The sequence below is a fragment of the Lissotriton helveticus genome, chromosome 5_1 (genome assembly GCF_964261635.1).
Source record: "Lissotriton helveticus chromosome 5_1, aLisHel1.1, whole genome shotgun sequence".
Classification (NCBI taxonomy): domain Eukaryota; kingdom Metazoa; phylum Chordata; class Amphibia; order Caudata; family Salamandridae; genus Lissotriton; species Lissotriton helveticus.
In genome coordinates this window covers 458,509,398-458,532,882 of record NC_136065.1, presented here as the reverse complement: position 1 = coordinate 458,532,882, position 23,485 = coordinate 458,509,398, and the positions used below count along the sequence as shown (strand labels likewise).

General features: G+C 46.6%; 1 protein-coding gene across 1 annotated transcript in view; it reads left to right on the top strand.

Moving 5' to 3' along the window:
- Window positions 1-23,485, top strand: part of VSTM4 (V-set and transmembrane domain containing 4) — a 118,498-nt gene that overhangs the window by 71,423 nt on the left and 23,590 nt on the right. The window contains exons 4-5 of the mRNA XM_078640974.1: window positions 12,036-12,143; window positions 21,351-21,384. Of these exons, the coding sequence (XP_078497100.1) occupies window positions 12,036-12,143; window positions 21,351-21,384 (142 nt within the window). The remainder of the gene's footprint in view (window positions 1-12,035; window positions 12,144-21,350; window positions 21,385-23,485) is intronic.

Sequence of the window (23,485 nt, the reverse complement as noted above, 5' to 3'; positions counted from 1 at the left end):
ACATCACACAAAACTGGCCTGATTACGATCTTGGCAGACGGGTTACTCCGTCACAATGGTGACGGATATCCCGTTCGCCGAAATATAAATCCCAATATATCCTCTGACCTTCAAGACTTGGGCCAGGCAGCAGTGGTGACATCATCCTTTTACCTTGACAAACGTAATAGAGTGATTGCTGATGTCCCTTGAAATACCACACTTGCGCAAGACAAGTCTTGCATATTCCATCTGACTGCAGAAAATAGGCACACATACAGGAAAACAGGACGAGTGCATCAGTGAACAAAGGTCCGTTACGATCAGATCAGATTGTAGGTGTAAATAACCAATCATTACTCAGGCAATCAATCAACATTTATTGCTGATTACTTAAAATATTTATGGTATACTGTGAGAAGTTGGCCTGATATATAATGTTCACTATTCTAGTGAGCACTTTGTATCAGTCCAAACAACCCTTATTGATGATTGGTTGTAAGTCAACCTTATAGACCAGCTATCCTAGTAGCATGGATACGAGCAGTCTAAGGCTAAACTCTAGAGGGCGTGTTAAGCCAGCTGTTTTACCATCACATTACCCCTTGAACACCAAGTGAAAGGACACCACACAAGTTGTTATGAAAATAAACAGATATTTATTTATAACAAGACTACCCTGAACTCTTTATGAGTCAGGGAGCTAAGCACATAACAAAACTCTTAAGAAAATACTTTAAGTCGCACAATTTACACAAATGCCCTAGGGGCACGAAAAACCATATATTACAAAAGTGGAATGCAAATTACTAGCAGGTAAGATACTATTCTCATAGACTTAGGAATCGCTTGGCCTACAATTCTAAACACTTGGATTAGATGCAGGGGGCCTGTGGACGTTGTGTGCAAAGTGGGAACTCTCACGCGTAAGGCGGGAAAAAGTCTATGGAGGCTAGCAGTTGCAAAGTTACTGTTCTCGGGCGAACCCGACTAGGTGGGTCGAAAACAAGAGTGGATCCGAACACTTAGAGTGTTGGACTATGCTGAAGCACCGGAGTACTTGGTTTACCTAGCCCAGGGGCTGCGGCGGCATAGGGTCGAAGTTACGTCGGAAACCCTCGTTGAAGAACCAGGAGCCTGAAGAAGGAAGTTGCTGGCAGGCGGCCAGTGAAGAGAGTTCGTGGTGATCCAAGCCTGGATCAGGGAAGAAGAAGACCTGAAAGCAGAGGGGACCAAGTTCTGAATCACTAGCCAGTGATTTAGGTGGGCACCAGAGTGGCACCGGACGAAGTCACCTCGACCAGGTGAGTGGGCGCTGCTGGGCTCTGCAGTCTCTCGGGCCAGGAGGCGTTGTCGGCGACCAGGATGGAGGTGCGAGCTGTCCCACGAAGGTATCTGCTGCTGACGTCGCTGGACCCAGGATTGGGCAACAAGTCTTGGCAAATGCAAGGCCCACGCGGTGGACCTAAAATGGCGTCTTGAGTGGACCAGGAGGGTCCAGGGTGCTCCTCTGGTGGAGGGGAGCAAGGGCTAGTCTGGAGCAATCAGACCAGCAGTGTTTGTCGTCGTGGAGCGTCGTGAAAGGGACACTAGCCAACGGGCAAGCGACCTGGACAACGCGGTGAGCAGCAAAGAGCAGAAGGGCCCCATGCAGATCTCGTGGATGCAGGGGGGCTGAACTTCGGTGCTGGAGCTGCTCAGGGTCGGGGCTTCTCTTACCCCAAAGCACTCAGTCGAGGGTCACTCGGTGGTCGTGCTGGACAAGCGTCGTGCAGTTCTGAAGATGGCCGGTCCCTCGAGGTCTCGTCGCACCCACGGATCACAGCTGGGCTGATGATGTAGGTTGACGTCAGAGGTGCCAGGGAATCCGGTTCTCGTCGTGCTGGAGCAGTCTTGATCCGGAGGAGAGACTGGCAACAAACCGCGATGCTTGGTTGGTGCCTGCTGCTGCAGGGTGACTACTCCTTAGTCACAAGGGAGAAATCTTGAGAAGAGTCTTGAGTTCTTTGTGTAGAAGGTCGGTTCAAGATTCAAAGATTGATCTAATTTGGAAGGGGGCCAGTTCCTACCTTTATCCTGCAAAAAGGGGCTGGCACGCGACTAAGTCCTGCCCTATGGGTGGGACTAGGAGGGGGGTGGTTACACCCCTCTCCTTTGGCGGGCTTTCCCCAGATCAGGGGCTGGAGTGCCCCTGGAACTGGTTCAAGCCGGCCTATGCACAGTGAGCACCGGGGTGCCACTTGCAGTCACCTTCCTCTAAAGCCCTGCCTACCTAGGATACACAAAATCCTGTCTGGGACGGTGCTGGCACCGCCCCTGGCAGGAAACCCTTTGTCCTTGCCTCCTGGGCTGGGAGGACTCCCAGCAGCAGGAGGGCAGACTTGTGTCTCGGTGGCAGCATCCATTTTGTGGAGCTAAGGCTCTGTCTGACTTTAACCGGGGTTACAGGTTACATACATGTCGTGTCCCTCTAGAAGGGTGGAATGCTAACCCCGTCGCCAGAATTGGCGAGGGGTTAGTATTCCAATTCGTATGACACCTTACTCGACATGTTTTGATAAAGCGATACCAGAGTTGGCATATAACCGCGAGGATTATAATGCACTTAAGAGTATATGGTATGCGTTATCATGGAACAGCTATTAGGACTTGGTTCCGCAAGCTGCAAATGGGCTCAGCTCATGCCAGAGCACCATCTCACATGATTCCAAGCACTCTGCCTTCAGGATTGTTAAGGCCTGCCATAGGAGTGACTGATAGGAATACATGTGTCCATTTTAGGGTTAGATATAGGTATACTATATCTAAAGCAAAGGGTGATTACACCACCTTGCCCCAGCTGTCGTGCAGCCAGTTGTGTCAGATTTGGATGGCCAGCCAGGGGTGGCATAATACATGCTGCAACCCCTGGTAGGCCCTGGGTACACCTATGCCCTGGGTACCTAAGGTACACTGTACAGGGACTGATAAGGTGACTCAGTATCCAATTAGATATGTACCTAAGGTACATGGAATCCATTTTACAGAGAGAGCAGTAGGCCTGGGGCCCTGAATAGCAGGGTCCCAGGTCAACTAAGTCAGAAAACCAGCAAAACACCAGGCAAAAAGTTGGGGGCAACCATAGTCGGGGATCTACCTTCCTACATTACCCCCCCCCCCCCAAACGAAAGGAGATAAGGCTATCCTTGACAGGTAAGCCTATATTGCCTAAGTGGCCATATAAGGAAGTACCAGCACTGGCATGGTTACCCCCTATGTCATGGTCCACTAAGCGATCCCTCACCCTAAGGGTATCGGAGGGTCTCCACCATAGGGAATCTCTACCTGTGGTGTGTTTTGGCAAAGTAAAAGGCTGGTGCTGAAATGGAGTACTGAAGTGAGGCTCCACTAATTTTGGGCTCAGCTTCCTCCAATCATTTTCCACCATAGAGGCCTTTCTTTCCAAGACTGAGTTGTTTTGAGCTCTCAGGGTCAACCTCTGGCTACCTACAGCTGGAGGTTGGGTCCCTCTGTTTGGCTTACTGGAGGGACAGGTCAGGTTTGGGGCCCTTAGGTCCCAGGTTTGGCTGTGCCCAACAGTGTCCATCTGTGGGTGGTCCCTAACTAAATTTAAGGGGGATCCCTCACGAGTTGGTTTTATTTTCACTTGGCTAGGACTACTAGCTTCAGTGCCCTTAATCTGCTGATAGGGGGTTTCTTTTGGACAGGGGGCCCTTTGGGGTCCAACACTGGCCTCCCTGACCTCTACAGCCCTGGGCTGACTGAGGCAGGGTAGAGAGGGGCAGGTTACCTGCTCCAGACTGGGTCCCACCTTGGAAGGGTCCACTGACATCAGGGGCTCTGCCAGGCTAGGCCTGACTACCTCTGGGGCAGTTCCTTCACAAGGGGTCAGATCAGTTCCCTGAGGAGGCTGATCCTTTCCTAGAGTCTGGTGGGAGGGAGATTTCTCTTCCTCCTCAATGCTCTCTGCCTGAGTGGAGCGATCCATAGTTTCAGGCTTCACAACACTATTATCTGTCTGAGTTTGAGCTGTGGCCATCACAACTCTATCAACCTTTTCAGGAAGGGACTCAGTTTGGGTATGGGCTGTGACCATCACAGCCCTGCTAACCTTTTCTGGGAAGGAAGCTGTCTGAGATTGGGCTGTGACTGGCACAGCCCTCCTGACCTGTTCAGGGAGGACATCTAGGACTGGGGATGTGGCTATCACTGCCCCACTAACCTTACCATGGAGGTTCACCATTTTAAAATGGGTCTCTTGCTCTACCTCAGCCCAGGCTGAGAGCTCTAAATCATTCCCCAGTAGGCAATCTACAGGCAAGTTTGGTGACACTGCCACTCTCTTGTGGCCAGTGACACCTCCCCAGCTGAGATTTACCACTGCCATGGGATGATTTCTCTGTACTCCATCAATATTGGTCACCTGGTATGTGGCACCAGGTAAAAGTTGCCTTGAGGGGACTAGACTCTCAGTCACCATGGTGATGCTAGCCCCTGTGTCTCTATAGGCCTCAACTTTTATACCATTGATGAGGGGCTCCTGTCTGTACTTGCTCAAAGTGTTGGGACAAGTAGTGAAGTTGGCAAACCCCATGCCATTTTCACAGACAAGAGTATCTAAGTCAGGGGACCTGGTTAGGCCAGGGTCCTCAGGAACTCCCAAAGTAAATGCACCCAAATTCTTGGGGGCACTCCCACCACCTGGAGGATTACTACTAGTAGTAACAGGAGGTTTGGGAATGTTACTTGGGGGTATGTTCTCCTTATTGTTGTTCTTTGGGCAACTGCTGTCAGTTTTCAAATGACCCACCTGTTTACAGGGATAACAATAAGGTTTCTTCTGGGCATTGGAAAGATTCTGGGACCCACCCCCCTCAGAGGATTTTTGGGGCCCTGATGTGGTTTGATATGCAGATTTATTCCCACCCTTCTCTTGAGGCTTGGTTGATTCCTTTTTCTGGTCACCACCTTGGTTCTTAGGCCTAATCCTGGTTCTGACCCATTTGTCTGCCCTCTTACCCAATTCTTGTGGAGAGGTCAGATCAGAGTCTACCAGGTGCTGGTGTAATAACTGGTTCTGACAATTATTTAAGACTTGCTCTCTCATAATAAGATTATACAATCCTGTGAAGTCAGTAACCTTGCTACCCAGTAGCCAGCCTTCCAAAGCCTTAGTGGCACAATCAACAAAGTCAGCCCAATCCTGAGACTGAGTTTTCTGGGTATCCCTGAACAGCAACCTGTACTGCTCAGTGGTTAAGCCAAACCCATCAACCAGTGTATTTTTCAGGACTTGGTAATTATTAGCATCCTCAACTCTAGTAGTGAGGAGCTTATCTCTACCTTTGCCATCAAAGGAGAGCCACAGTATAGCTGCCCACTGACTTTGGGGGATGCACTGTACAGTGCAGGCCCTCTCCAAAGCAGCCATCCATTTCTGGATGTCATCCCCTTGTTTAAAGGGGGGCACTATCTTAGTCAGGTGTTTAGTATCTAAACTCCTTTCCTTATCTCTTGGGAGATTGCTGCCACCAGTGGGAACTGTCCCACTCATCTGCTGCTCTCTAGCAAAGGCAAGCTTTTCTTTGGCCAGGGCAAGTTCTTCCCTTTCAATCCTCAGATTAGCCTGCTTCATCCTTGCTTCATGCTCTCTTCTCTGAGGGGAAGTCAATCTCCTCTGGGGAGAAATCCTTCTCCTCTGAGAAGAGGCATTAGAGTGCAGAGATATACTAGAGTCCCTAGAAGGAGATCTACCTCTTCTAACTCCAAGGTTAGGCCTCATTAGGGTCAGTACTGGGGGTCCCCCAGATCCTTGCCCAAGTAGGTCTAAGTTGGCCCTAGTGAGTCTGCTGACTAACTCAGGACCCTTGTTTGCCTCACCCTCAGAGAGTTCCTCTAGATCCTCCTCCTCAACTGCATTTTCAGTGTCAAGGAGGTCTGGATCCCCAATGGTACCCTCTAGGGCTGGCATATTCCCATCTAGCTGCGAAACTTTCCTAGCATCATATGTCTCTAAGATACCTATCAGAAAGGGAATGGTGGGGTTAGACCCCTGTTTCAGTTTCCTGGAGGTACACACTTGTCTCATCTCCTGGAAACTGAGAGCTGCATATCTTGAAGTGACCTGTGGAGGGTCAATGCTTACCAGGGGAGTCTCAGTGGACTCTCCATGGTTAGACATGCTTTTCTAGTGAGGTGTAAGTGGTGCACTTACCTACACTATTTGTTTGCCTACTGATCCCTTGCTAGAGTTGTAGGGTTAGGGTGTGCTAGGCCCTAGGAGCTACAACAGCTGGTTCAGTAGAACTCAGAGTATTCTAAGCTAAGTTATATGTACCTTTAGTACTTATGTGATCTTTCAAATGATATTCTTAGGATATGTGTGGTAAAACAACAGCAAGCTCAAATCCCAACCGCTGCTCACCAATGTGAGAAGTTGGCCTGATATATAATGTTCACTATTCTAGTGAGCACTTTGTATCAGTCCAAACAACCCTTATTGATGATTGGTTGTAAGTCAACCTTATAGACCAGCTATCCTAGTAGCATGGATACGAGCAGTCTAAGGCTAAACTCTAGAGGGCGTGTTAAGCCAGCTGTTTTACCATCACATTACCCCTTGAACACCAAGTGAAAGGACACCACACAAGTTGTTATGAAAATAAACAGATATTTATTTATAACAAGACTACCCTGAACTCTTTATGAGTCAGGGAGCTAAGCACATAACAAAACTCTTAAGAAAATACTTTAAGTCGCACAATTTACACAAATGCCCTAGGGGCACGAAAAACCATATATTCCAAAAGTGGAATGCGAATTACTAGCAGGTAAGTAACTATTCTCATAGACTTAGGAATCGCTTGGCCAATTCTAAACACTTGGATTAGATGCAGGGGGCCTGTGGACGTCGTGTGCAGAGTGGGAACTCTCACGCGTAAGGCGGGAAAAAGTCTATGGAGGCTAGCAGTTGCAAAGTTACTGTTCTCGGGCGAACCCGACTAGGTGGGTCGAAAACAAGAGTGGATCCGAACACTTAGAGTGTTGGACTATGCTGAAGCACCGGAGTACTTGGTTTACCTAGCCCAGGGGCTGCGGCTGCATAGGGTCGAAGTTACGTCGGAAACCCTCGTTGAAGAACCAGGAGCCTGAAGAAGGAAGTTGCTGGCAGGCGGCCAGTGAAGAGAGTTCGTGGTGATCCAAGCCTGGATCAGGGAAGAAGAAGACCTGAAAGCAGAGGGGACCAAGTTCTGAATCACTAGCCAGTGATTTAGGTGGGCACCAGAGTGGCACCGGACGAAGTCACCTCGACCAGGTGAGTGGGCGCTGCTGGGCTCTGCAGTCTCTCTGGCCAGGAGGCGTTGTCGGCGACCAGGATGGAGGTGCGAGCTGTCCCACGAAGGTATCTGCTGCTGACGTCGCTGGACCCAGGATTGGGCAACAAGTCTTGGCAAATGCAAGGCCCACGCGGTGGACCTAAAATGGCGTCTTGAGTGGACCAGGAGGGTCCAGGGTGCTCCTCTGGTGGAGGGGAGCAAGGGCTAGTCTGGAGCAACCAGACCAGCAGTGTTTGTCGTCGTGGAGCGTCGTGAAAGGGCCACTAGCCAACGGGCAAGCGACCTGGACAACGCGGTGAGCAGCAAAGAGCAGAAGGGCCCCACGCAGATCTCGTGGATGCAGAGGGGCTGAACTTCGGTGCTGGAGCTGCTCAGGGTCGGGGCTTCTCTTACCCCAAAGCACTCAGTCGAGGGTCACTCGGTGGTCGTGCTGGACAAGCGTCGTGCAGTTCTGAAGATGGCCGGTCCCTCGAGGTCTCGTCGCACCCACGGATCACAGCTGGGCTGATGATGTAGGTTGAGGTCAGAGGTGCCAGGGAAGCCGGTTCTCGTCGTGCTGGAGCAGTCTTGATCCGGAGGAGAGACTGGCAACAAACCGCGATGCTTGGTTGGTGCCTGCTGCTGCAGGGTGACTACTCCTTAGTTACAAGGGAGAAATCTTGAGAAGAGTCTTGAGTTCTTCGTGTAGAAGGTCGGTTCAGGATTCAAAGATTGATCTAATTTGGAAGGGGGCCAGTTCCTACCTTTATCCTGCAAAAAGGGGCTGGCACGCGACTAAGTCCTGCCCTATGGGTGGGACTAGGAGGGGGGTGGTTACACCCCTCTGGGCTTTCCCCAGATCAGGGGCTGGAGTGCCCCTGGAACTGGTTCAAGCCGGCCTATGCACAGTGAGCACTGGGGTGCCACTTGCAGTCACCTTCCTCTAAAGCCCTGCCTACCTAGGATACACAAAATCCTGTCTGGGACGGTGCTGGCACCGCCCCTGGCAGGAAACCCTTTGTCCTTGCCTCCTGGCCTGGGAGGACTCCCAGCAGCAGGAGGGCAGACTTGTGTCTCGGTGGCAGCATCCATTTTGTGGAGCTAAGGCTCTGTCTGACTTTAACCGGGGTTACAGGTTACATACATGTCGTGTCCCTCTAGAAGGGTGGAATGCTAACCCCGTCGCCAGAATTGGCGAGGGGTTAGTATTCCAATTTGTATAACACCTTACTCGACATGGTTTGATAAAGCGATACCAGAGTTGGCATATAACCGCGAGGATTATAATGCACTTAAGAGTATATGGTATGCGTTATCATGGAACAGCTATTAGGACTTGGTTCCGCAAGCTGCAAACGGGCTCAGCTCATGCCAGAGCACCATCTCACATGATTCCAAGCACTCTGCCTTCAGGATTGTTAAGGCCTGCCATAGGAGTGACTGATAGGAATACATGTGTCCATTTTAGGGTTAGATATAGGTATACTATATCTAAAGCAAAGGGTGATTACACCACCTTGCCCCAGCTGTCGTGCAGCCAGTTGTGTCAGATTTGGATGGCCAGCCAGGGGTGGCATAATACATGCTGCAGCCCCTGGTAGGCCCTGGGTACACCTATGCCCTGGGTACCTAAGGTACACTGTACAGGGACTGATAATGTGACTCAGTATCCAATTAGATATGTACCTAAGGTACATGGAATCCATTTTACAGAGAGAGCAGTAGGCCTGGGGCCCTGAATAGCAGGGTCCCAGGTCAACTAAGTCAGAAAACCAGCAAAACACCAGGCAAAAAGTTGGGGGCAACCATAGTCAGGGATCTACCTTCCTACATATACATATAGAAATAAAAATGTAAATCACATTAAAATAATTCATTTCTTTAACTATGATTAATTAAAAAGGATAAGAACAAACGATCATATGAAGTTAAAAATATGTACATAATAAAAATACTCAACAGCTCAAATGAGAAATCTATAGGTATTCTTTTTTGTTGCTACCATGGACCTTGATTGGGTTACAATTAACGATTATCAAAAACGTTTACAAAATATGAGCCCTTTAAAGAATAGATCCTAATTTATACATGTACAGATCCTCATTCTTATTTTGGGAAGCTGTCGGAGACAGGCGGCGTTGCGTGAAGTGCAAAACCCTATGATGGAGGGGGGTTTTGGGGCTCCCAAATAAAATGGCTGAGGGAGGGCCCCAAAAATGAGCGGCGCGAGGTGGCGGTGTGTGGGGTAATACGCCTCTCATGACCTGGCTTCTCCAGCATGCAGGTAGGAGGGCCCTGCCACTGGAGGGTCACTTTTTTTAGCTACCCCATATTTACAAGACCATGCAAAACCACCCTAAGTGGCTTTTCATGGCCTTGTAAATATGGTTCCCTTTGACGCATTACTCTGCATGAAAGGGGCGTTCCATGTGTGTTGCTGTGGGTGCTATCTACCCGGGGAAGAACAGATGTCCTTTAAAGAAGTTTGGGCAAGAAAAGGAAAGGAAGTGAGCTGTGGGTTTCTTTCCCCTTTCTGGTAAGAATTTTGTACATCACAAATCTGCGTTGCATTTATCTTACCCATGTCAGGGAGCCATTTTTTATGCTGTACGATTGACAATAAATATGAGACTAAAAGAGCAAATTCATAAAAAAGAAAACATAAATGAACCAAAAACCACGGCTCCCCACAATTGGGGTGTTGTGAGACCATCACACTCCTCGGCCCCAATACAACTGCACCTGCTGCAGTAATGATAATCATGACCCCGAGTAGCAAGATATCTCCTCGAATTACATTACACAAAGTGAGATTTTTTTTTTAATTCTTAGAAAAATTAAGTGAGTGAACGCAGCGACTTGGACCTGGGTTCCCATTGCCAATGTCAGCAGCACTCACCATTAGACCACATGCGTTGGCCCCCTTTTTGCAGCAAAGGTGCTCTCTGCCCTAATGCTAGCAGCTGGCCCCTCATACCACTGGGACCTGGTGCCACAGCACCGACCACACAAATCATACCTACTACTCTGTGAGGCGGGCTGGCTGCTCTGCCCACTCCACTGGGCCATCACTACTAGCCGTGAGACACAAAGCAGGCTTACTGCCCCTTTTTGTAAAACAATGACTGACATATTCACAATGTTTTCTGTTATCGCTGAGACTTCTTAGCACTACAAAAACCCAGCCACTATTTCCCACTGGGCAACTAGGATTACTTTCTGTGGCTGCCTTGTCAAAGCCATGAACTCTGCAGTGAACACATTAGCCAAATGGAATATTTCACAGCCAAAAATCGTGCATTTCCCACCTATTGGTGTAACTTCCATTTATTTTTCATTCAACATGTGCCTGCAACTTTATATGTGCTACAACAAAGTGGAAAAATACAAAAAATAGTTACAGAATATGTTGCTCTTTTTAGTCACTTCTTTGACATTGTGATGCGACTTATTGACCCTGCCCCCATGGCACTCAGGATCACAGTTCACACACTTTATGCAAATGAAGACAGCCTGTAAAAGTGCAAATTAAACAAAATTGCCCTTCCAGGCTATTTTCATTTACAAATAGTTGAAAATGCATTCGCTCCCCACTGGGAAGGCAGCCACAGTTCCCCAGGGGGGCACGCCCCACAGTTTGAAGTCCTCTGCTCTAATGTGAAGACATAGTCGAAACACGCCAGAATGTCTAAAAAAAACGATATAGATTGGAAAGAAAAAAAAGTATTGGCAAAGTAAAGTTATTGACGGAGCCGCCCGGGCACCAAAGTTCATTTATTTTTAGGTGAATGCACATGTGATCAAGCAAAATGCTGTCACTCGCAGTGCAAGAGAGCAGCGGCTGAAATTGACTGATCCACTGTTCCACGTTGTACTATGTGGTAGGCGGAAGCAATATGTGAATGGCAACTAAACACAGGGAGGCTCTTGACATTTACATCACATCACCACCACTGTGTCCTGATGTAAACAGTGCATACAGTCCCATCAGAGAGGGGTCATTATTTCCCACACCTATGCTTTTTGATGTCCCCACACTTGTGGTGTTACATTTATTGACAGATTTGACACCAAAGCTGCCCTAGTTATTAAAGGGAATGTAGCTAACACAGCAAGGACCACCAGATGGCACTAGATTCTGCATCTGCCTATGTCCTCTTTCCTCAGAAAACATTTGTATAAAAGCTTTAAACAGGGACTTGTGTAGTGTGCTGACCAGGGCTACGCGAGAGTGTTTGAAATACCTGTCTCACTGGCTCAGCCAGTGCTTAAATTGACATTAAATAAGTGCCAGAACTCTCGTCAGGAGACCATTGCAGCTTGCACCACACATTGCCCCAGTCATGCTGCCAGTGATAGAAACAACTACACAACTACTAACCATCATACTCCTACAAGTGTGACGATTCAGACTATTCCAGGCACCCAAAACTATAAGAATGGCTTGGGCGGCAGGTAATAGTCATTTTTAATGTATATTGAATTAATAAATTGACTGTTGTTGTGGTTATCTGAGACAGCGCCACCTTGTGGCAGACCTTTACAAGTGCCAGTGTTGACAATTAAGTGCTGGTGCCCAGCACCGGAAACCACCGGCTCAAATTAGGCACTGTGCTCTGCATGTTATTAGTACATTCCCAAGATGCTCTTGATGTTCCTATTGTTACACTGTTCTTCCCTGTCCTGCCCCTATATCCAGGCATCCCCTTGATAGTCTCTTCTTTCTCCTTTCCTCCCCAGATCTGTACGTGTATGCTGTGCTGTTGTGCTGCACTGGGATCATCAGCATTCTGCTCTTTGCAATTGTTGTTTGGTGCCAGTCTCTTCCCAACAAGAGAAAAACAAAAGGTAAGATGTTTTCATTAAACAGAAATAAAAAAGCAGCTCTGCCTAGGGTTGGGATGGGGGCTCAGTGCTCCTCTCCTGGTGCATCTGTTCATGTGATAGGCAGAGAGGAAGCCTTGCTCACGTCTTCCCTCCACTGAGTGAGCCCAGGGCAGACAAAGGCAAGGCGGATCCTACATGGTGTCCAACATAGGTTTAAGAGGTCCGGATCTATCACAGATTTTCAGGATAATGAGTACGATTTAGTTTCATTGTGTTTACATTTATCTTCATTGGATACTCCGAAAATCTGTCTTGGATCCAGCTCTCCTGGTCTTAGGTACACTCTTCTCTTACGGTATCCCTTCTCCGCTCCACTCAATTTCCTGTAGGATCACATAGGACCCAAGGATAATTTTTCAATCTGTTTTTTAGATATAATCAGGAGCAAGGTGGGACACAAGTTAGAATCAAAGACAGAGAGATGCTTTAAGCCTCTTGCATATCGCACTGGTGATAGAATTGAATTTTATTTGGGGTATATTTTATTTGCTGTACCTGTGAGCTTTCTACAGCATATTTTAATCAGGATGTAGAGTTTTGGATATTTATTTGTCTTTATTAATATATGCTTTTATAAATGCCTTGAACGAGTTTGCAGAATCAGAACTAGGCTGACCTGGCACAAAGGTTTTCAGGAACAAACAGGGATCCAGTGAGGGCAGTGCTCAGGGCCGGACTGGGACCGTAAACCAGCCCTGGCAATTGAATTGGACCTGCCGGGGAGGGGGTGTGGTGGGGTGCTGCTGCAAAATGGCCCTCTGTACCAAAAACGGCCCCACCTGTCCAAAACCGGCCCCCACCCTTCTGGCCCACTGGGAAAATTCCCGGTGCCTGCTATGGTCAGTCCGGCCCAGGCAGCGCTTAAAATAAGAACAGCAGCAAACTGAGCACTGTATAAGGGAATCAGAACTGGAATGACCTGGAACAAACCTGGCTGATCAGAAGGCTGTGCACCTATCATGAAATGTGGCCCGGCACTCGGAAACGTGAGCCCTCCATTCGACTGCCCCCTCAGTGTGTTTCTTAGTACTCCCCCTCATGAAGACCATGGCTGAATCCACAGCAACTTTATTTATTACCACAGTTGTGTGCACAGAGTGTGGATTGACTGAATGGAAGTGACAATAAACAAGCATCGGCAAAGCCAATAGGTCTTGCCTACGAGATGAGACTGATCGGCTTTGTCAATATTTAGACTAGTACAGCAGCACAGCTGCAGTGCAGCATGGCTGAAAGTTGTTTAAAGTGCTATGATGCGGCATCTGCACCCAATCAAGAGCAGTTCAGCAAACTTTGCAAAACCCAGGTCTGTAGAGTTGCTTTCAATCGAACTTTATATAGAACAGAACATTAACACACACGGTTACTGTGCCTACCCTATTGGTGATCTCCTTATGAAATTGCACATTTCACATATTTGTCAGGACCTATACATAACTGAATTGTGACGTGCTGCCCTTTACAAAAACCCCAAAGTAAATAAATAAATAAATAACAAACTGAAAACAACTTACTATTTTCTGTGTCAGTCTCACTTGCAACTTTCTGTGATTATTCATGACATCATAAGTAGTTCCTTGTTTAAAGGTTCAATATCTTTAAATTGATAATAACTTTCCAACTAGAATATCTCATTTTAACTGATAGAGCGAAGATATTGTGTTGCATTGTTCCCTCGTAGGCCCTCTTTACTAATGACCCACTCATCCACCCGGTAACTTCGTTCCACTGGAGTTACGAATACCAGGGATCCTGCTGTTACTGACCCCTTCGGAATTAAGATGCAACTGGTAATGACAGCAATAGTCCTGACAATGCTCTGGTCATTATGGAATGGTTTATAGGTATAATTGCTACCCACTTGTAAAATTGCTTCAAACAAATGTTTGTGCAGGGGCCACAATTACATTCGCGTCAAAGTTTATCTCACCCAGTAGTTATTCCCTACCCATCGTATGCACTCGTAACCACAGGCCTAGAAGATTTTATGCAGCCCCACTCCACAGTCTAATGTTTAAGTGATAGAGGCAACTCACCTTAAATCGTACCTTCCCTGCTTAAACAAGTTATGTTAGGTCTGCCTATAAAGTGCCCATCAGCTCCCGCCCGGTACCGCCCTACATCATTTGGGCTCTCCTTACCCAGGAGAAAGTACAGTCTGTCTATAAACGTAGTATTTGACAGACAAAAAACTACAAGTAAATCAAGAGTTGTCTCTTGGGTTGGACCGGAAAGTGTTGTGTATCCGGGTAGCTGAATTACAGTGCCAAAAATAAATTTTGTGATAGTAAAGTGCAAGTATTAAAATTAGGTAGTAATTGAGTGGATGTGAAGAATTATTTTATTAGATTCCCTCAATACTCCCAATATTAAAATTCAAGAAAAACAAGCAGATTTAACACCGGGCGTCCCTCTAAGCACTCTGGGGGGGCCCCCCCAGAGTGCTTAGAGGGACGCCCGGTGTACCGACTGGAAGAGTGGTGCTCCTCATACCTGAGCAGTAGCCAGGTGGGGTGATGCATTTCCTCCTACCGATTAGTCACGGAGGAGAGGACTGAGCAACACTGAAAAATATACAGGTGATATTTTTCCATTTCTGTGCAGTAGCCATTAACAACTAGGTCCTGAAGAAAGCAGTGACATATTTAGAGTCACATTTGCTGAAACATGTTGACCCTACTGACTTGCGGATATTATGTTAAATCTGCTTGTTTTTCTTGAATTTTAATATTGGGAGTATTGAGGGAATCTAATAAAATAATTCTTCACATCCACTCAATTACTACCTAATTTTAATACTTGCACTTTACTGTCACAAAATTTATTTTTGGCACTGTAATTCAGCTACCCGGATACACAACACTTTACGGTCCAACCCAAGAGACAACTCTTGATTTACTTGTAGTTTTTTGTCTGTCAAGTACTACGGTTATAGACAGACTGTACTTTCTCCTGGGTAAGGAGAGCCCAAATGATGTAGGGCGGTACCGGGCGGGAGCTGATGGGCACTTTTTCCAAGACCGAGGAATTTAAGTGCAGTATGACACATATTTTCACATAGTAGTCTTACTCCTGTCCATCTCACAACACCCAACTTGATGCTTACACAGTGGGATTGCAGCATTTTTTGACCCCCAGACATTTCTTTCGTTTGTTGAGTGTGAATAGGGCATGTGTCTGTTGGGTCGTTAATCTAGCCCTTGGACCCTTTCTCTAACTTTGTATTTTACTGCCTATAAAGTGCACATATCACCCCAGCTGGGTTCTCTCTGCGCTATTGCAGCTCCAAAGTTCTGAAGGCCCAGAGTGAAAGAATGTCAGAGGTTAAAAAGGCCTAGTCTTAAGAGATTTTTTGAAGTGTTTAAAGTCTGTGCATGCATGTAGATGCAATGGGAGCAGATTCCAGTGCTGGGGGGTGGGCTAAATGTGAAAATGAACACCCACCATACCTGGTGGTGCGAATACGCAAAGGAAGTAACAGGAATTTCCCACTAGATCTAAGACTGCGAGTGGGGGCATACCACTGCAGTTTACCCTGCAGATAGGGTGCCCCACTTCCATACAGGGCTTTATGGACCAAACAGAGGCGTTTAAACATGGCAACTTGTTGTCTTATCGTGAAAAATTGCATGTCAGTGCGATTTTTGTGGCCATGCTATCTGTAAATGACAATGTGCTACCACACGATGCTTTAGTAATGTATTTGCAACAGTGGGCTGCAAAATCCACCACCAGCTACCTACCACACCCATTCCTCTCTCCTATTGATAGGGGGTGACTCATTTGCTACATTTGTTCTATCTGATACTTTGATTTTTCACAATACTTATGACTTAATAGAAGATCCATCACTCTGAAAGCTCACTCTGAAAATTGTTCCAGCACCACTGATTGGAATGATTCTCAGTTTTTTTCCTGTTTGATGCTTATTTTATTTATTTAGAAAGGTTTTATATAGTGCTGGCTACACCCGTGGGTATCAGAGCGCTTCACATAAGTATGAAGAAAGTACGGTATTTGACAACACTTGCTCTCAGTGGGAGAGGATGTGGCATAACATACAGAGTTGCTGACTTTGGATTTGGGGAAACAGGTTTGAGTCTCAACATCCTGTGACACTAGACACATCCCTTAATCTCCCCGTGGCTAAAAATAAATAAATGCATAAATCCTTGTGTAATCTATCTGGTGCTCATGTACAGCGCTCCAATAACTTCGGGTCGATTTCGCGCTATATAAAACTGCAAAATAAATACATACATTGTTTTGGTTGCAGTCCTCTTCTTAGGTGCCCCCCTCCCCCGGGTCTCCCTTTGCCTGCCCCCCTAGTTTGAATATCACGTGTGCAGGAGGTGTCAAGTAGCCCGCAGGCTGACCTCAAACACCCTTTCTTTCCCTGCTCCTCGTCTGCAGCTGTGGCAGACGGGTCCTCGACCACGGCGAATGCATTCACGCCTAAGAACAGCTCAGGAGTCCTCCGCTCCACATGCCAAAGAAGTTAACAAGCCCGTGATTTATTTTAACCCCGCGGACATTAGCTATAAAACTCTATACTGCTGGTATAAAGTTGGACCTGTGCCACGCTGGCATCTGGTTCTAATTGGTCAGCGTGGGTGTCCGGAGCCAGCCTTCTCCTCTCTGACTCAGTGTGGCGGCCGAGGAGCCGCGGTGTCGACGCTGAAGGGTTTCCTTTCGCTGCACTAATGATAGAGCTGATACAGTTCAGTCTTATGGATGTCAGGGGCAATGGCCACTGTAGCATCGCGAGACTTGGCAGCTCCCTTTTCTGCGTCTCTTGGAGAGCGCTCAGCTGTCATCAACCAGAGGGTAATGGGCCCCCTGCTGAATGTGATGAGAGGCTCTTAAGTCTCCCATATCTCACAGATATTCATTGTCCTTTGGCTGAACGGGTCCCCTCTGAAGATTTGGAGGCCCTTGAAAGTTTGGGGGCGGGACGCTCCCTGCCCCTCAGGGGTTGCAGGAGCCTGCGATTCGGCAGTCTTCACCGCAGCTACACAACAGACCGAAAACGCAGTCTTTGTGGCTGTGGCTCCATGTGAGTGGACAGCCCCTTTATCACTGGGGCCCCATGATAGTATAAACCTTTGTCCTCCCAGTGGCTGCTGGCGCCAGTGCAAAGCTCTTGTTACTGTGCTTCTTGCATCGTTGTATTTTTCATTTGCCGGCTCTTATCCAGCGCTGTTAGGAGAGGTTGGGCCTAGGCATGGGAGGGGCGAGGAGGAGTGCTACGTGCACTCCACTCATTAAGTGCTCATGTGTGTTTGGTCGGCCGTCTCAGGCCGACCAAAACACACGTGCGCACTTAGGTTTTTTTCAGCCCGGCTGCATTGAGCTGCGGGCTGGAGAAAACCCCATAGTCTCCTTTGTCTGAGATGGGCGTCTTTTCAGCCCACTCAGAGCAATCCCTGCGCTGCTCTGCAGCACAGTGATTGGATGGGAATCTGTCCCAGGGGCTACTGGGACCCAGGAAGAAGAAGAGAGGAGGCAAATGCGAAGCAATGCTGGAGGCGGCCGGCAGCTAAAGGAACGTTTTTTTTGTTGGTCAAATCTATTAGTTCTCACCCCCCCACAAGAACCCCCTCTCGCACACCGCCTCCCGCACTCCCCCTCCCGCGCTTCCCCTTTCACCTCACCACCCTTTATTTGTGGCGAATGCCAGTGTGTTTACACCTCTGTAGGCTCCACAAGTCTCTCCAGCTCTGGCGCCTTTGCCATTGCATCTCGTCAAGACATCATGTACAGCTCTCTTCATTGTTACTGCAGTCCACTATCATTGGGTCACAGTGATGAGAAAGCCGTACAATATTGTGGAGATACAATGGAGCCCACTGCTTAATTTGTAAAAGAATAAGTGCCGGTGCCTAAAGCTCTGCTCAGAAGCCCGGGACTGGTGCTTTTAAATGTCAGCATGCATAATAAATACCAAGGCTGCTTGAATCCACATCAGGCCTCTTTAATCCACTACCTGACACTTCCAACCTCTTTATTTCACTCTTGCAAGGTCCTGTTTTCTCCCTTTGTGAGGGTTTTTCTGCCTTTCTCTTCGTCCTTCTTTCTCATTTGCGTATTTTTTATTTACTCTCTTGCTTTCGGTAAATGTTTAATGAGGAAAAGTAAGTGACGGTCCCGGAAAACGAGTGCTAGTGGGCCCCACCGCCAAATACCGGCTTAAATTAAGCACTGGATGGTGCTGTAAACTATCACAGAGCCACAGTAACAAGAGCCATAAACTGTGATGGTGCTGCAGGCACAAGAACTGTTCATTACCATAGCATAGAGGCACAGTGGTGACCGAGATCAAGAATGTCTGATTAGTAAACTTAGTGTGCAAGACTGTGTGACACCGAGAAGAACCCCATGCATGCCCACCATGTGATTCTACTCTAGCTTGAAGGGCCTTGTGGAGAAGGCTTAAGGCGTTTTTTTAAATAAACTTCTGTAACAGATTACAACAGTAAAATGTTGAGAGCTCTATTGAAGACAATTCTATTCTCGGGGTGGAATATTATAAAAAAAGCATTATAGCCCTTCTACCCTGGGCTATACTACTTGGCGAAGGCCCTCACTCTCATTATAGGCCCTCACCTGCAGCTTGGGCCTATAACTCAGGTTCAGGGCCTTAAACCACCGGTATAGCCCTCTGCAGAGGACTATAATGTCTATTGTCAGAGAGATAGAATTGGAAAGGACCCGTGCGTCGCCAGAGTCCAAAGCTAGCACATCTTCACTTATGTGGTGTGGAAATATGAACCCATGCAAATTGTGTTGCTTTACCAGTATTGAGTGAGCATTAAATTAGGAGTCTGTTTCATAGCACAAGTTGGCTCATCAGGTACAATACATCAGTGGGCTGGTGGGCCTGTTTCTGAATTATTTTAACACTTGCAGGTGACTGCTGAAATATATACCTGTGTCCTCAGAGTAGATTGTGTATTCCTTGTGACTTGCCCATTGCCAGCAGAATTAAGAGTGTTCAAGATCTCTTGGTTCTTAATCAAGATGACATATAACTTAATGTCATTCATTTCATAAGGCTTTATTCGGAGCAAAAAACAAGTCCATAAAAGCACAGCATAAAAAGACAACAGTATAAAACAACAGTCAAAAGCAGGAGATACAGCAATTTAAAAAGGTTAAAAAAGCATACTTTTCCTTGCATTAATTGATTTAAGGAGAAAGGTAGCCGTATAAAAACAAACGTCAGGGTGATGTAAGTTAAAAAGCAGGCTCATGCAGTCTCGTATTGTCCTGACTCCAAACTTAGCAAACAGGGGTTTCAAATAATCAATCCGCAGGTATTTGTACAACTGACAGAGCAAAAGAAAGTGCACAGTGCTTTGAGGAGTGGTATTGTCACACGGACAAGGGCCAGCGGGATGCGAATGCTGAGAGGGGAAAGCAACAAGGTTGTGGACTACTCCGGTTCTCAGTCTAGTCAACACAAACCGATGTGCCTTCCAGGTCACTTGTGACAAATACGGTTGGAAACCCACAAATTCATTTAAATCATGATAAAGAACACAGGATGAGAGTTCAGAGCTATTTTGATGCCTCCTGGTGGAAAGCTGTTGTAAAAAACAGTACTTAAGTTCAATTTTGGACAGCTCAGTAGCCCCACATCGATCCGCAATGATGTTAATATTAAAGATCTCACGAAAATTATCCACAATATACTTTAACCATGGGATCTTTAAATGATGGTCCAAAGAGAGACAATCAGAAATAATGGCTCTGCACAATGAAGTCTCTTCTTTTATCCAAATTGAACGCCATAGCATCAGTGGCCTAAGGAGGATCAAGTCGGCAAGATGGTGAATACCCAGTTCATTGTGCACTAAAGCATTAGAAACAGAGCTTGGCAGGCACAAAAGTCTCTTCAAGAATACATTCTCCTCAACCTGAAGAGACCCTGCCGGGGCGTAGCCCCAAATGCCCGCTCCGTACAAGGCAATCGAGACACAACGGGACTGAAAAATTTTGAGCATGTCATGGACCCGCCTGTTTCCCAGTTTCGTAGCCATTGTGAATATTCCATGAGCACTCCTCGCCATCTTAGCCCGGACATTCTTATGTTCATTAGCCCAAATGTTATTATTTGAGAAGGTGACCCCCAAGTACGAAAAATTGTCAACAGCCTGGACCTTCTGTCCCTCTATAAAAAATGAAAACTGTTTCTTTCTGTTCCTTCGCCCGCATTCCATAACATAGGTTTTAGATTTATTTAACACTAACTTTCTGCTTTTAATAAATTGCGAAAAGCCGTCCATCAGCCGTTGAAGGCCGATGGGGGTGCGTGAGATTAGGACCGCGTCATCCGCGTAAAGTAACACAGGGACGTTGTCCTCATTGATTTTGGGAGCATCCACTGCCAGAGATTTGAGAAAAGAATCAATCTCATTGATGAAAAGGGTAAAAAGCAGTGGGGCCAACACACATCCCTGTCTGATTCACGCCCGATTTTAAACTTAGTAGTACATTCCCCGTTAGAACCGTAACGGACACAAGCACGTAGTTTGGCATAAAGACGTGCTAGGAAGAACACAATGCCCTCGGGTGCCCCAATTTCAATTAGCTTTGCCCAGAGAATGCCATGGTCCACCAGGTCGAAGGCACTACTCAAATCCGCATGTGACACCTGTTTGTAGTTGTAGGCTTCCATTTAATGCCCAGGGAATTCTAAGGGTGGGAGTTGTGGTTCACCTGAATTACCTCAATAAATGAACAATTCTAGATTATGTCGGCCAACTCAGAAAGATTAGATTGGAACATGGAGTTCCTGACCTGGATCTATTGGGCTCTTCTACTCATGTACTGGCCTAGAAGAAGGTTTTTTGATAAATGTATGTTGAAAGACCCATCAGAAGTAAAAACACGTCTGGATTGAAATTTCATATGAGAGATCTCCACAGGTCTGCAGAGCCCTGTTCTCAGTTGGTCACTCCTCCTGGAGCGAACATCGGTTCTCAGACTCCTGAAAATTATATTTCGTTGTAGGGTCATCTGCAGTGACAACATATTTGTACTTCGCCTACTTCTTTCCTTTCGTGCTGGAGGCCAGGTCTGACTGATTAAGTCATAGAGATGGTAGTTGCAGCAGACATGGCCAACCTGAGCCTCACCTTCTTTCTATATTGTTTTCTCTTGTAGTGCGACATCAGCTGGTGAGACACCCTCAGAACAGGTAAGAGACCCTTTCCAACAGGCACACTGTTGTATGTATATACCTTTAAGTTCATAGATTGTTTGGTAATGTATGTTGTGTTTGATTACAACACACACTGTTGTCATGTACAGATTCTAAGGGCACTGCAGGGCTCATGGCCTCACACTTTCTATAGCTCAGAACTAATGGGCAACCTGTGATTTAGAACACCACGTTTCATATGGTTTGTGGCCAATGGGTGAAAGCCCTTTAGTGAGACATAACAGAGTCACATTGCCCGAAGGCAGAATTTCACTGATACACATTGATCTAGACTTAAGATATTCACTCCATGGGTATTTAATGACTCATAGTCCATCAGTGATCAGGAAAAACAGGCTCTCACAAGATTTAATAATAGGACACATCAAATCAGATGTGACCTAAAACATAGACCTTTCTGTGTCCAGAGCAAATGACCTGGAGACCTGCTGTGATCGAGAGTTGAGTCCCTCATGGTCTTTTATTATGGATCCTGGTACTTGCAGAGATCCTGAGCCTATCCTGGACCCCAGCTGCACTAGAGCACTATTGAAAGTACCACCAGGGGCTCAAACTCTCCGCACTTGTGCACCAGACGTAACACAAATATATGTCCAGTGCTTTAAATGGGTAGTACAGACAACAAATGGTCCTCGACATAGATTTGCCAATAAGAATAATCATAATCTTCAATCAAGTAAATTGACTCCAAATCCAGACTAAATCTGTAGACTTGATGATATAGAGGATAATAGCCCACTGCCTCAAAGAAATATCATTACGATACGTGTCAAATAACCAATGAAACAAAAGAAAGTCCAATTGGGACGATTAATTTAATATACCATACAGTAATGTTTGAAAATCAATATATCTATGTACATGTATTTACACAAATCATAAAGCAAAAATACATTTTTTTAAAAAGGAGAGAACGTGCACAGAGAAAGATAAAGTAAGTGCTCTAGTGGATGATCAAGAGGATCAGAAGAAAGTGTGGTTGATTTATGTACAAAAGAAAAATGAGCCTGTCCTAGATACTGCTTGTAAAAAATACTTCTTTTTTACTCGCTGATTCCTATGTACAATTCCTTAGTCCTTCAATTGCACCATTGGCAATGAAAAGAGGGAGTAGGGGGTGGGCAAGGGACAGGGATTAGTAGGTACAGGCTCCCAAAAGGGAATGTCGTCGACGTTTCGACCCAACCATGTAATGGGTAGTTCAAATCCTCAATAACGGGTCTTCATCAGGACGGTGTAATGGGGAAAAAACTCTTTCAGAGTGCACGTCACTTAAAAACATTCATTGGGCACCTGTAATGATAAATGAATAGTGGGGCTAAGTATCACTCTACCATGTCAAACAAAGTCCACTAATGGCCTTTCAGAAAAAGCACTCACCCTTCCGTAGTGCCTTGTCAAAATCAAGTGCGTCGGTTAATCCGCAACCACAATGTGAGAGTATCCAAAGTTATACTGTAAGGACAAGAGAGGGGGTAGCCGTTAGTGCTACAACGCTATTCTACCTTTTTAACTCCACAATCATGAGAGTTGTTTACATTTGCGGAGGTTAGCAAGGTCCATCAAGTGCTTGCCAAATTCTCTGATAATTCAATATTACCGTTGATTTAAAGGATGTAAAATTCCTTATGTGTATCACATGGGCAGTGGGCTCACCGTGATCACTTACCTACAGTGTAGATTCAAAAGTGTCTATCAAGCCAAACTGGCTCCGAGTGTTAACACATTAGTTGACCGATATCGTTGTGTTTCAGCAAATATAGATGCCCAGTGCTGTAAAAAGACAGAATATGTCTTCATTAGGACGGTGTCCAAGTTACTTGCAGTAAAGCAGCTTAGGGTCCTCAGTTAAAATGTACGGTTGCTGCATATTACCTACCATGTGTCTTCTGTACGGACGAGGGGTATTATTTCTCTCCTCTTTCAGTCGCTCCGATCAGTGGCGCTCGGCTTCCCACACGAGTTCGCGTTATGGAATGCGGAAGCCGGATCACGATCGACGTGCTTGTATACGTAACCAAGCAACCAGCGCGCCGACGTCATGGCGTCCAAATGGTTGCTGGGGGAACGGTCATTC